Source organism: Nannospalax galili, unplaced genomic scaffold, assembly GCF_000622305.1.
Source record: "Nannospalax galili isolate Female #2095 unplaced genomic scaffold, S.galili_v1.0 scaffold255, whole genome shotgun sequence".
NCBI classification, from domain to species: Eukaryota; Metazoa; Chordata; class Mammalia; order Rodentia; family Spalacidae; genus Nannospalax; species Nannospalax galili.
Genome location: NW_008338999.1, coordinates 5,024,714 through 5,038,862, shown reverse-complemented (window position 1 = coordinate 5,038,862; position 14,149 = coordinate 5,024,714). Strand labels below are relative to the sequence as shown.

At 41.0% G+C, this 14,149-nt stretch overlaps 1 protein-coding gene across 4 annotated transcripts in view; it reads right to left on the bottom strand.

Moving 5' to 3' along the window:
* Snx7 (sorting nexin 7) overlaps window positions 1-14,143 on the bottom strand; it is a 104,640-nt gene extending 90,497 nt beyond the window's left edge. For all 4 annotated transcript variants that reach the window (XM_029563836.1, XM_008833684.2, XM_029563834.1 and 1 more), the window contains exon 1: window positions 13,969-14,143. In XM_029563836.1, the coding sequence (XP_029419696.1) occupies window positions 13,969-14,130 (162 nt within the window). In that variant the 5' untranslated portion in view covers window positions 14,131-14,143. The remainder of the gene's footprint in view (window positions 1-13,968) is intronic.
* Between the last annotated feature and the right edge of the window lie 6 nt (window positions 14,144-14,149).

The following is a 14,149-nucleotide window of genomic DNA, read 5'->3' as shown; positions in this document are numbered from 1 at the left end:
CCAGCACCCACATGGCGGCTAACAGCCATCCCTAGCTCCAGGTTCAGTAGATCCAACTCCTTCTTCTGTCCTCTGCATGCATTGCATGACACAGGTGCACTTACATACACATAGGCATAACATTCATACACATAAAATAAATTAATTATTAAAGATAAAATAAATGCCTTTACCCACTGAGAAATCCCACCCACCCTGCACATAAGCTAATTTTTAAAAGAAAATACTTGCAGATTCCCATACGTGATCATCATAAGGAAGACTTTAGGAAAGTACACCTCAGTACTTTGATTTCCACTAAGTCAAAGTCACAAGTACCCATCAAAGATTCTATATGCAGCTCACAATAAAATTCAGCTTCCTGTATCTTTGCTCTGGAAATTGTTACTGAATATGCTAAAGCTGTAATGAAATGCTTCTTCTAATCATGTGGTTATTAAATAAAAATTTTTAATTGTGTTTTCTTAATGATTGGCAAGTAGCAAAATATAAATTCCAGAGTTTTAGCCCTTGAATTTCTTTGAGAGCTTTTTGTATGCTGAGACATACAATGCTTTTAATCACATCAATAAAGACTACCCCATCCATAAGAAAGGAAAAGAAAAAGTAAATAAAAGGTTAAGGCTGACAAGCAGATGCGGCTTCCCCAGTAAGTGTGTCCTCAGTGATGCAGTTCACAAGCTCACATCAATAGTGCTTACCTACTCTATCATTTCAAAAACATTTAAACCATGAATACCAAGTCTGGAAATGATAACCAGTCTACTGAAACAGCTTTGTTTAAAAGCCAGTTCTGGGTACTGGAAGCACACAGGAAACATCAGCCAACTTTCCAGTTGTGGATTCAGTAATGACTAACTGGAAACAGAATAAGCCAGGAAAAATAGTTTAACCAGAGATTCTGAAGACACTGGAGGTGTGTCCACAGACGCACAATGCTGTAAACTCAACTGGGGAGTGTAAGCAGAAATGGTTTCTAAGCACAACCCAATGATTGTGCTCTCAAATAGGCATGTCTGAAGTAGATCCTGTACCATAGGAAACTAAAATGATGTGGTCTTTATAGACTTTCCCCAGGGAAAAGGTAAGCCTGCCAAGATACCAAGAACCAGCTGTAGACTTGCAGATCTTTTCTAAGGAGACTTAATACATGCTTATACCTAGAAAAACCAATAGATGATTAAAATAGACAGACTTGATGTTTTCTCGATGGTAATTACTCGATGGTAATTTAAATTCACTGACAGATATTACGTGTAGTGACTCACTCAAAAAGGGAATTATATATGTAACATAGAGATTAAAAAGCATGAACAGATTTGGGGTGACTATCCTAGTTAGTTTTTTGTTTTGTTTTGTTTTTGTTTTCTGTTTGTTTTGTTAACTTGACACAACCAAGAGTGATTGGAAAGATGGGACTTCCTTTGAAGAATTTCCTAGATCAGGCTATGAGAACTTGTCTTGATCAATGATTGAGGAGGAAGGACTCAGCCAACTATGAGTGGCACCTTCCCTAGGCAGATGGTCCCTGACTGTGTAAGAAAAAGAGCTGAGCATGAGACAGTGACTGAGCTAGAAAGCAGCCTTCCTCTCTAGTTTCTGCTCTATGCTCCTGACTTGAGTTCCTGCTGTGACTTCCGCCAGTGATGGACTGTTACGTGGAAGCATAAGCTAAAATAAACTCTTTCATCCATAAGTTTCTTTTGGTCATTGTGGTATATCGCAGCAAAAGAAAAGAAACTAAAACAGTATCGTTCTCCACAATAATTGAAAAATGTGTTCGAATTATTTGAAGTTAAAAGTTTCTACCTCCTAAATGTTATCACCATGGGGCCTCCTATAACAACATGGAAGGTTTTTTTTTATATTTCAGACTAAACTAAGTAGTTATATGTATAGCTCCACCTAGACTATCACTATATTACCACAATATCTTCTCTTAAAATATAAGTTCCAGAAACAGGGGATGGAGAGATGGCTGAGTGGTTAAGAGCACTGACTGCTTTTGCAAAGAACCCAGGTTCAATTCCCAGCATCCACATGGTGGCTAACAAACCTCCCTAACTCTAGTTCTAGTGGATCCGAGACCTTCTTCTGACCTCCATGGGCATTGCATAACATGGGTGCATCTACCTACATGCAAGTAATACACTCATATACATAAAATAAAAATAGTAAATAAAATATTAAAAAATTAAGTTTCAAAATATACTTTTATGATCATTTGAAGATCCCACAACAATTTAAAATAGATGGTCACATAAGTAAAGAACACTAACCTAATGCATCATAATAGTGGCCACTAACAGTCTTGTAAGTGCTAGTAACATATATGTGTGTTAATGTCTTTAATCTCAGCAATCTGATGGACGTATGATTTAATTGTCAGTCAAATTTTATACATAAACTTGTGGCCCAGGGATGCTAAGAATCTCCCTAAATCATATACCTCTTAATTTACAGAAGTAAGAGATGACCATCGGGACTACTATAAACACTCAAAAAAGCATCTTTGGTTTCACTGAGTGCCAGGTGCATGTCTGGCCCTAGGCCGAGGAAATGAAAGTGACTGAGGTAGCAGGACTTGTGCTCTGGTGAAGCTCATGGTTTAGCTGAGTGGGAGAGTGTAGAGATAAAAACAAACACCTAGATACACAAGATCATTCCCCAGAGAAGCAAAGAAACGATCAGGTTTTCTTCCATTAAGCATGGTTGTACATACCTGTAATTCCAGGTCTTGGGAGGCTGAGGCAGGAGGATCAGATTATGAGTCTGAGACATGCCTAAACTACTTAGTGATACCCTGTCTCTAAGGATGTAAACCCACAAAGAAACAAGGTTCAACAAAGAAAACAGTACGTTCTAGAGAAACTAGAGCCTTGCTGGGATAAGGAGGAGGAGGGAGTGCTACAAAGCTGCCTGGGAAGGGAAGGCTTTAAGGAGATACGTGAAGAGGAGTCACTAATGTAAAACACTGAGGAAGGAGGAGTCCAGTCAGAGCCCATTAACATCCAGAAAAGGGACAAATGCTGAAGAAGCAGACAGGAGAAGAATGGCTGGATCATGGGCTTTGGTAAGGGAAGAGCCAACAGGGTACAGCTGATTTCCTGGCTTAGACTTTCAGGTATTCCCATCTTTGTCTTGTAGGCTTTTAAGCATGAAGGGAGCACTCCAGAATGAAAGGAGCACTTGAAAAAGCCAATAATAATGTGCCAGTCACACAGTTGGACTCTGCTGACCATCTCCATCCTCTGCATGGTCTTCCTGGGACTGTACATGGACATTAGCCAATCAGAGGCAACTAATCACAACTAATGCAGTTCCACTCACTTCAATTACACTTGGATGATTTCTTACAGAATAGAAAACTTCTGTTTTTATATTTAACACCCTATTACAAATCTGGTCTTCTTCCCACAGAAAGGTTCGAGGTGTTCCCTGCCTATAACTCTGCTACAGAACCAGTGTTGGAGGTAACATGATTATTCCTCCTGCAAGAGGACTATACCATCTGTTAACTGCCTGCCAGTTTTCAATGCCTCCTTAAAGAAGCAGAAGCATCCAAGATGTTGGATCAGAGACTTGCTCTGGACAGTGGAATGCATCTGTGTAGAAGATTCCAGGCCCATTGCTTTTCTTTTCATCAGTATGTATGCTCCTTTCCCATTACCATGAGAACATCATGTCCCAGTTACCACTTCTTTAGTGTGGACTCAAAATGAAGATGACTTAGGGCATCAGCTCAAAGCCTACCAAAGAATCACTGTTCAGCCTCAGCAGACAGGGACACAGACAAAAAATAAATCTTTATTGTAAGTAAGCCACTGAGCCATGAGAATGCTTTGCCGCAGCATACCCTAGTAAAAGCACATGAAAATGCCATTATTCAGTGTTCAAATAGGTCAAAAGACACACTCACGTTTAACCATCTCAGGCTTAGTACAAAAGAAACAATTAGGGCTCTTTTTTTTTTTTTTTTTTCCTGATTTTGAAGACTCATCTGGCAAGAATCTGACATGTGTTTTTAGTCACAAATAGTAAGGCTTTCATTTTAATTGTAAACAGACTTTCTAATGTTCATATTTCATAATGAAGCTGTTTTGCAGCTTTAAACAAAAGCTTCAACTCATATAAAAATTTAAAAACCTATCAAGCCAATGGTGCATGTCTACGATTCCAGCACTGAGGAGGTAGAAGCAGAATTTTGAGTTCAAGGGTAACGTGGGTTACATAGCAAATTCAAGGCCAGCCTGGGCTATATGAAATGTTGTCTAAAAACAACAACAAAAAATTTAAAACATAACCAAAAAAATAGAACTAAATAAAAATTTTAAATGATGTTAAACAATTACAACAAAATTGGACTTCAAAATTATTATGCTAAATTAGACATTGTGCCACAGGCCTGTAATCTTTTTTTTTAATAAAATATTTTATTTTGTGTGTGTGATTGTAGTACCTGCGTGTATGTAAGTGCACCCATGTTGTGCAATGCCCATGGAGGTGAGAAGAGGGCGTTGGATCCCCCAGAACTGGAGTTAATGGATGGTTGTTGCTGCCATGTAGGTTCTGGGAATCAAACCTGGATCTTCTGCAAGAGCAGCCAGTGCTCTTAACTGCTGAGCCATCTCTCCACATGCCCTCCCCCAACTCCATTCCACTAGATCTGACACCCTCTTCTGGCCTCTGTGGGCATTTACACACACATGCACATACACACAAAGACACACACAAATTATAGTTAAATAAAAATAAAAATACATCTTAGAAGATTAATTTCAAGTATTTTCTATTAATTTTAAACACTAAAGGTTTAATTGTCTGCTATTAATGTGTTCTAGTGATTTTTGTGTATTTGCTATTAATTTTATTGTCCTTTTAAAAACCTACACTACGGCTAACTGCATCAGCCAGCATGACTGATACAAGCCCTCCCAGAGTTAATCAAATATTCTCTTTGAAACAGCCAAATTATTTTCAAGATATGATTCTTCACTCACTTACAGGGAAACCTTAAAATATATACCTAAAGGTGATCAATGTGAATAATTTTTATCTTGACATCTTTTGGAAAACATGCAATACAAATAACAAACACCTAAAGGAGGAAAATTCTGAACATCAAGCACAACTGTATCTGTGTATTTTCACCATCACACCAGCCACTTGGAAAACCACAGCAGTTTGTGGCTTCAGAGATGTGCTAGAGCACACCACTGGGTGCCTCAAGGATAAAACATAGAACTGCAGAGAGTAAATTATTTGTTTCAGACTCTAGAGTCTTTAAAGTCCTGATATCAGTTTTCCAAAATATTCATAACAATCTTGTCCATTGCCCCTGAACAAGCAGATAGAAACAGATAAAACAAGAGCTGGAGTTCTCTGTCCTGTAAGGGCTTCTGTCCTTCCATGCACCTGCTTTTCCAGCCTTCAGCTCTCCTGAGTAAGCTGCCTATCACTCCGCATTTTGCTCCTGCCCTGCTGGCTTCCAAGGCAGCAACCTAGCACCCTGAGATACCAATAATGTTCAGTGATTTATTTTTCCAAGTGAAAGACAGTTCCTTCATGATTCAATGTGGTTCATGCACTTTGCTTTTCTTTCTTCTGATATACTGTAAAGAGGATATCTTATCCAGGATAAAGGCCCAGCACAGATCTCTGTCATCTAGCAATAACATTACTCACCACTGATTAAGACTGATTGTTTTCACTCTGCTTAGTTTAGTATCTTGATAGGGAAGGACAGTATAACGCAAACTGAATTTACAGAAATCAGACAATTAACAAATTACTGCTAATAACTGAGTGTATAACTCTAAAAAAAATCAAGACCCATGCCATGGGTTAATATAAATGCATACTAAATACTAAATATTCTGCATTTACTGCTCCTCCTCTCCTATTTTCAAAGACCTTAGCTTACTAGAAACAGATGAGTGATAACGTTTTACAGAAGAGAAAAATAATCCACTGAATTTATTGAATATTAGAATATTCAAAACAGTATTGTGGATAATACAGAATAGAAAGAAATTAAGTATACCTATGGAAAGTATTTCTTAGAGAAGTAATAGTGTTAAGCCTCACCATCAATAACAGGAAGGTTTTGTTGACCCAATACCTGGATCATGTAGAAGCAAAACCTACAGAGTCAGCTCACTGAGTGGCAAGAAAACAAACCTCGATCATCATAAGGAATTCTGTTCCAAGGCAGATTCTGAGTCATCAAGTCTGGAATGACTTCTGCCGCATTTCTAAACAGCTCCTAAGATGTGCAACTGATCCACTGGACACAGTCTGAGTACAGGAGGAGTGAGCAGAAGAGAGAAAAGCGAATGCCTTCCCCGGCCACAAAGACCCTTGAAGAAAGCTGACTGTCAGCAGGGATGTGAGCGACAGACTAGAGGCCTATTAGAAGAGAATGAAAACTTGAAGCTCCATCAGTCATTCCCAAAGGCTGCCTCCTAACTCAGATTGGTGCAGTGGGAATGTAAAGAAGGCACTAATTCTACTAATAAGATAAAACCAATCAGGCTCCAAAGATGGCTCAGTAGTTATTTACTTTCTATGTTTGAGAACTAGAGTTCAGATCCCCAGAATCCATATAAATGCAGGCTGGGTGTGGAGGTCCCACCTATAATTCTAGCCTTGGAAAGTGGAGATGGGGGGATCCTCGGGGGAAGCTGGCTAACAAAGGCTCGACAGATTGAGGAGCTCTGGGTTTGATTAAGGGACCCTGCCTCAATGAATAAGGAGGAAGAGTGATCAAGGATGATTCCTAACATCAACCTCGGCCTTCATGTGCACACACGTATGGACATGTGTGTCTACACACACGCAAAAACATGCATACACATACACATGAAAACTGGGGGAAGGGAAAAAACCTGACGGGACTATTTCAGATATATGGACAGACATGGCGAGTGACTGAGTATGGAAATACAAGGTAAAAGAGGTATCTTCCCCTGGACACCTCAGAAACTGTGACACCAGCAGCAGAAAATTCAATGAAAAAGATAACGGTTTGGCTTCCAGTTCCAGACTCAGACTGGTCACTTCCACTCTCCTGCGACCAGGCCTCCGGCCATGAAGGACTACATCCCTCTTAAGCTGTGAACCAAAATAAATCCTTCTTCTCTTAAGAAAACGATAACAGGTTTAGAAAGAGAAATATCAAGGAAGAGGGAAGCTTCACTTTGGGAAGCAAGTTGAAGGAATAGGATCATGAAATTAAGACTTTCTCACTGCTCTCCCAGTTAAATTTAGCATGTTAAAATTCCATTGTAACACCCTCTTGCTAGTGGAAAAGCACAGTTCAACTGTCACACCCTTCTTTCCTCTGGGACAGTTTAGTCATCCAGTTTGTACCAGAACACTTTAGTGAAAGAATTCAACAATGGCACTGGGAAAGTCCTTTCATTTAGGAACTTGTAATCAGAAAACTTTTCTTTAAATTAAATGAAACTTCACCTACTTTTGTCCCCATGGTGGTGCTAGATCTGCCCCTCAAAAGTATAGCTAATAACCCACCAAGGCCATAATGATTTTTCATAAAAAGTTATCTGAAGAATATTCCCAAGTCTTTCCCAAACTAAAGCACTCTGTTTCTACCACAGACTTTCTTAGCCACAGCCACAGCCACCCAAGCACACCACCGTAAATCCGTACTCTCCTCAATGGGTGGGAACTGTGTGGCAAAACTTTTGTCATCTCTTATGTCAATGGAAGATGATGCTACTCCTTCCAAGCTAAGCTCAGGCATCCTAGGCTCCATCTCCACACAGCTTTCCAAAGAGTGGAGAAGGCACTCACATTTGGAGATGAGACAGTATTTCTTTGCCATTTCTGAGAGTTTATGAATCACCCCCCTAAATACTGAGGGTGGAATAAATCTTCAGAAGAGGAATGGACGGTTCAGGTTACAGGGTAGTTGATATCCAGTGTGACCTTGAAAACACAGCATTTGCTTCAATGTAGTACCCTGACATTTGTGTGTATTGATCTGCCAGGCAACAAAATCCATGCAAAATGTTACCAATAAAACAGTCCTATAAAAAGGCCTCCTCAAACTTATTCTGAAATTTTCCCCCTGAATTTTGTAACAACTGATCACATATGCTGAGGAGAACCTGGTAATTTTTTTTTTCTTTTTTCTTTTCTTAATTCACTTAGGAAAGAATGTAAAAGAGCACTTAACATAAGAGAGCTTTGATTGCAGAGTGGAATTCCCAGTAGGTGGAATTTAAATAGTCCTAGATCAGTTCCATTTCGTTTCTTGCCCTCTCCCAATCTCTCTCTCTCTCTCTCTCTCTCTCTCTCTCCTCTCTCCTCTCTCTGTCTCTCTCTTCTTTTCTCCCTCCCTTTTGCCCTCTCCGTATGTCCGTACCTGTGTATCTATCCCCCCCCAACTCATCTCTTTGAGACAGAATACACATGTAGGCCTTAGGGAAAGGGATTAGATAGCATGATTCATTTAACCTCATATTACTATTTGTCCTTATCTGAGGCACTGGCATCATATAACCTTCCCCAGAGAAGCACTGTTCTAATCAGTGGAACCAGGATTTCAAATACAGGCAATGGTGGTACTCTCTGGTCCTTATTTCAACTTAGAATGACTAATAGAACTTGCCCCAGAAGTTAACATTTAGCACAATTAAATCTCATAGAGTGCTCATAAAGTCAGTATTCAAACTTGTCAAAAAGTGGGAAGACTGATCATGTGACACTGATTGAGAAGCTGTTCTGTGGCTACCACTGCTATGTAACAAAGCATGCTAAAATGTAGCAGTCTAGGGCCTGAGACTATAGATAATGATATAGCACTTGCCTCACATGTAGGAGGCCCTGAATCCAATTCCCAGCACCATGAAAATTAAAAACTAAAATAAAAGTAAATATTCAAAATGCAACAGTCCAAAACAATAAAATTGTTTTTATATTTTATTATGCTCACTGGCTTACTGAGTCATCAATCTCAAAGCACACAGAGAAATGTTTTGATTCCACCCCCATTACCTAAGAGGCCTTAAAGAGGCTCTGATGGCTGAAGGCACAGGGATGCCAGGCACTGGAAACCACACAAAAATCTTCTCCCTTGCCACCTGATGCTAGATGGCAGCTGGACTTTAAAAAAAATATTTTATTTATTATTTTTATTTTATATGTATGAATGTATTGCCTGCATGTATGTAAGTGCACCAGTGTCCTGCAGTGCCCCTGAGGACCAAAAGAGGGCATCAAATCCCCTGGAACTGTAGTTACCGACAGTTGTTAGCAGCCATGTGGGTGCTGAGGATAGAACCTGAGTCCTCTGTAAAAGCAGTCAGTGCTCTTAACCACTAAGCCATCTCATCAGTGTAGCACCTGGGACTTTGGCTGGGCTGGAACAGATTCCAGTGTAACCTCTTCCCACTGAGGACTTAGGCTGCATTTCTGACTCAACAGCTTCAGTGTCCTACTGGATAAAGACCCTGTAATTCTTTTCATGAGCCAGCCTTGGAAATAGCATAGTACCATTTTCGACACAGCTGATATGTCAAGACAGACAGAAATTTTCCCTCCCCAGGTCACAAGACTGAAGAGCATGTGAAATGGGAGACGCAAGTGGTTGCCTTTCTCTGAAGCTACTCTTCACTCTGATTCTACTTTCTAAGCCAGTTACCCTTTGTTTTTAACCTCAGACTCCAGCTATCTACGCAGTGTACACTAGGAGGCTGGCTCCCGCAATGACCTCACCTTGGTAGTTTCCCTAGAGAAATAAGCAGGAGACTCAAGGCAGAGAGATGGGCTCTCAGGGAGCATTTGCTGCCTCCTGCTCCTGTACCACACTGCTCAGCATCACTCTGATAATGCAGTTCAGCAGAAGTCTCCCCATCTCCACAGCTCCAGACTGTACCAGGTTCCAGCAAAGTATCTCATCCTTTTACACCAGTGTATGTGAGGGGGGATGCTAATAATAGCTTTTTGTCATTGTAAGATGTTTAAGTGCTTCACTACATCTTGTGTGTTCCTTAATGCAGGCCAGACATTCTATAAATAGTTCCTGCATTAGCATCTCATTTATAGTATTAAAGACAATTCTGATTTTATCAGGGCAATGTCTGGAGGCATCTAACACAAAATAGAGACAGGGAACACAAACATGAAAATTTAATATATTCACTTTGCATCTCTTCTAAGTACTTGGCATATTTATTGACTAGCACAGTTACATCACCCTGTCATTGCTATGGTCTGAATATGGTTTGAGATTTTTTCCTAGGGCTAAATGTCTTGGGAATTCTGTTCTCAGTGAGTGGTGACTAGGTGGTGGTGGGTTTCTCAGAAGCCAGATCTACTGGGAGGTTTTTATGTCACTGAGCCTATAACGTTTAGAAGGGGTTAAAGGAGTTCTCATGGGACCCTGAGTTAGTTCATGCAATGTTGTTAATAAAGGACAAGATTGGCCACTCCCTTGGTCCTTCTGGCTTCTTGTCTAGCAATGTGGTCACTTCATCTCCCATGTACTCCCACATATGATGTCATTCACAGCTGAGCTGATAACCATACCATAACTCTGAGCTTCTAGCACTGTATGCTAAGCAAACCTCTTTTCTTTATAAAGTTACTTAGCCTTGGGTACTTCAATATAGTAACAAAAAGGTTGACTATTTCAATAATTACAGCCTATAATCTTTCAAAATAATCTTGTTTTTAAATATTTTATTTATTATTTTTATTTTATTTTATGTGTATGAGTGTTGCCTGCATATATGTAAGCACACCCATGTCCTGCAATGCCCACAAAGATCAGAAGAGGGCATTAGATCCCTGGAACTGGAATTACAGACAATTGTTAGCTGTCATATGGGTGCTGGGAATTGAACCCTGGTCCTCTGCAAAAGCCATCTATCCAGGTACCCAAAATAATCTTTTCTCTAAGAATGTGTTATTCCTTCAAACCCTCCCTAAATAAGCATGTTTGTTTTAGGTTTCTGATGAAATATAAAAGTAATCTTGCTTTCCATAGTCACATAAAACACACTGGCTTCTACTGATCATCTCTCTTTTTTCAAAGTTTATAAACAAAATAAAAAATGGGTGATGTTGAAACCAAGTCTACACCTGGTCCATATCTTCCAGAATTTCATTTTGGTCCATTACTAATTCTAGTTCTGGGATACAAGTCCTATTTCTCAAAAAAATAACTGAATGTGATAGTGTGTAATATAAATAAAGGCAGTTTTACTTAGAAATATAATTTTCAAAAGACTGAATTCTTCCCCTTAAAAGTAGAGATTTGGAGCTGGGAAGATGGTTCAGTGGACAGTAAAGTGCTTGCTGTGAAAGCACTTTATGAAAGGAGGACTAGAGTTTGGATCCCCCTGGGAGGGTTAGCGGTGGCCTACATGTAATACCAACAAGGAAGGCAGAGTCAGGGAATCTCTGGAGCAAGATGGTTAGCTAACGTAGCCAAACCATGAGCTCCAGGTTCAATGGCAGACCTTGTCTCAATCTACGAGGTGGAGAGAAATGGAGGAAGACACCCAGTATCAGCCTCAGGCCTCCCACATGCACCTGCATACACAACTGTACCCATGTACATGAGAGCATGCATACAGACATCACATACACAGGCATATGCAAAAAAGGTAGAGAACCGGCCTTTTTTCTTTTAGTTACTATTTTTGTTTCATTTTGGCCAAGTTCAAAGATAATTCTTATGATTGCTGCCATTTGTGTCTTTTAATTTTGCTTATTTGCTTTGTATCATTACTTATATTCTTTCTAACACCTCTAGTTATTCTTTTAAACCAATGCCTTCTGCATTTCCAGTGGTTTTTTTGAGATTTAGCGTCACTTATTCCTCAGTGGATTTTTGAAAACTCAAACTAACTGTTTTCCTTTCCATGCCTCTTGATGTATGCTGCTATTTAGAGGGGCCGCCATACCTTGTCAGCTAGACTACAACACTATCATGGGAAGAAACAGATCTTGAGTGTTTTTCCAAAGAATCCTAAACAGAGCATCTTACAGAAATACACGCATTTGCCATGTGTTAGAATATGCTCAGGGAAGATAAAGTCAAAGTTCTTATTCTTTAAAATGCTTCTGAACGGGACCATCGGCTGTAGAGACAGTCTGTGGGGAAAGGTGGCTAGACATGTGAATGTAGCTGGCCATGAAGTGTTAAAGTGCAGTATCAGTCTGCTTCATAAGCACCAGGTCCTGGAGTGGGTTGGACAATAGTAAACCTCCAGAAAGAGGCAGGCTGAAGAGGAGGAGAAGAAAGAATAGGCCCAAATTCAGCCTTTCATGATTTCAATTACTTTTAACTATAGTAAATGGATGGAAGCTTTAACTCCTTGAAATAAGCAAGTGGCTAAATTTTTTTCTAGTACAGTATTCTCTTTGGACTTTAATATTAAATCCTTAGTTTTCCATGTCTATAGAAGTGGTACTTAACTTTCTCTACACAGCTAACGCATAAAGGAATACAGCAGCAGCAAGCAGGGCAGGTCCAGCTACACAAGTCTACGTACCTAGTTTGGAAAGCCACCTTTTTAAAAGAATACTAAGCCACAAGCACAGCATCACTAGGAAGGTGTGACATAATGAAACATAAATCTTGGCAAATGCTTGGAGGGTTTCCTTATTCTGGGACAGCTTTAGGCAATTTTACAGGAATGCTCCTTTCAAAAGAGCTTTCTGGCTACACTCCATCTCCTTCTCACCTAGAACATCCATAACTCCTCCAATTTCCAGCTTTCCTATAGGCCCCAGCAAATGAACAGCTCTGTCATCTCAGAGCCATCTCTGACCACCGGCCTTACTGAGATAGAGATTCTCAAGGGTAGACTGAAAGAAAATCTGGGGAAAGAGGCCACTTGGAGAGTTAAAATAATTCCAGATGATTTTGATCCACAACTTCCACCACCCCAATGCATAGCCATAGACTCCGAAAGGCCATACAAAGGGGAGCATACTGGTCACTCACTTCTCTTTATAACGGTTAAGTAGGTGTGTGTTGCTTTAACATTTTGAGGTAACTTTTAAATACTGCACAGGCGTCTTAGTCGTTGATACGATATTCTGACCTGACAATGTTCTGACCTGAACTCATGTCTTCCATTAGGAGGTCCTTTGAGAAACTAGAATGGCACTGGATCGCGCCACAAAAGGAGGCAGAGGCAGGCGGATCTCTGTGAGTTCAAAGCCAGCCTGGTCTACATAGTGAGTTCCAGGACAGCTGGGGCTACAGGGACACCCTGTCTCAAAACGACCAGAAAAAAAAAAAAAAAAAAAGATATTTTTGTTTCCAACTTTGGGAAAGTAGTAGTATCAGTGTACCAGCATCTAGTCCACCAATAACACACAGAAGGTAGTCTCTTTCCAATTATAACCCCAGCCAGCAAGTGCTTTTGGGGCTAGATTTCTAAGGGAAAGGGAAGGAAAAACAAGGCTACCGCTGGGGCAGTAAGTGCCCATCTTAAAAATCTCAGGTTCTCAGCTCAGGGGGGTTGTTTGCATTTTCATGCCGAAAGGATTTCCTAATGGCCACTGGATTCAAGAGACTCCCTAAGGGTGTGACCCAATGCTCCCATTCACACCCAATAGCACTGAATCAAAAATTACTCTCCACTCCAGAAATGGCTCTCCCAGAGCTCAGGACTGTCAGGAGGAGAAGCCAGGAGGGGAGAAGACAGTTTCAGACCACCTGCCCCCCTCCCCACGTTTGAGGACTGTCTCTAGGAGATGTCCCTGTGAGATAAGGAAAAAGGAAAAAAAAAAAAAAAATCACAACTTTTCAGAATCCTAGAAGCCACAGCCCTGCCACTTGCAAGGTCAAAGTGCGGAGGAGGGAGCCGCTGATGGCAGGAGGCTGGGGGACGGTCCCGATGGGGATCTGTCCCAGAGTGGAGTGGCTGGGGAAGTTTCCAGGGACGCCCCGCCCCGCCATAGCCGTGGACACTGCCCGCTCACCTTACTGAACACCTCCAGGTCGTCCTCGTCCTCGTCCAGATCCAGCACGTCGGCTTGCAGCAGGCTGGAGGAGCCGCTGCCGCCCGGGCCCGCGGCGCCGCCCCGCGGACTCTCCCCGGCCAGCTCGGCGGAGCGCGCCTCCGACGCCCGCTCGCCGTCCATCCCCGCAGTGCGCGCCCCG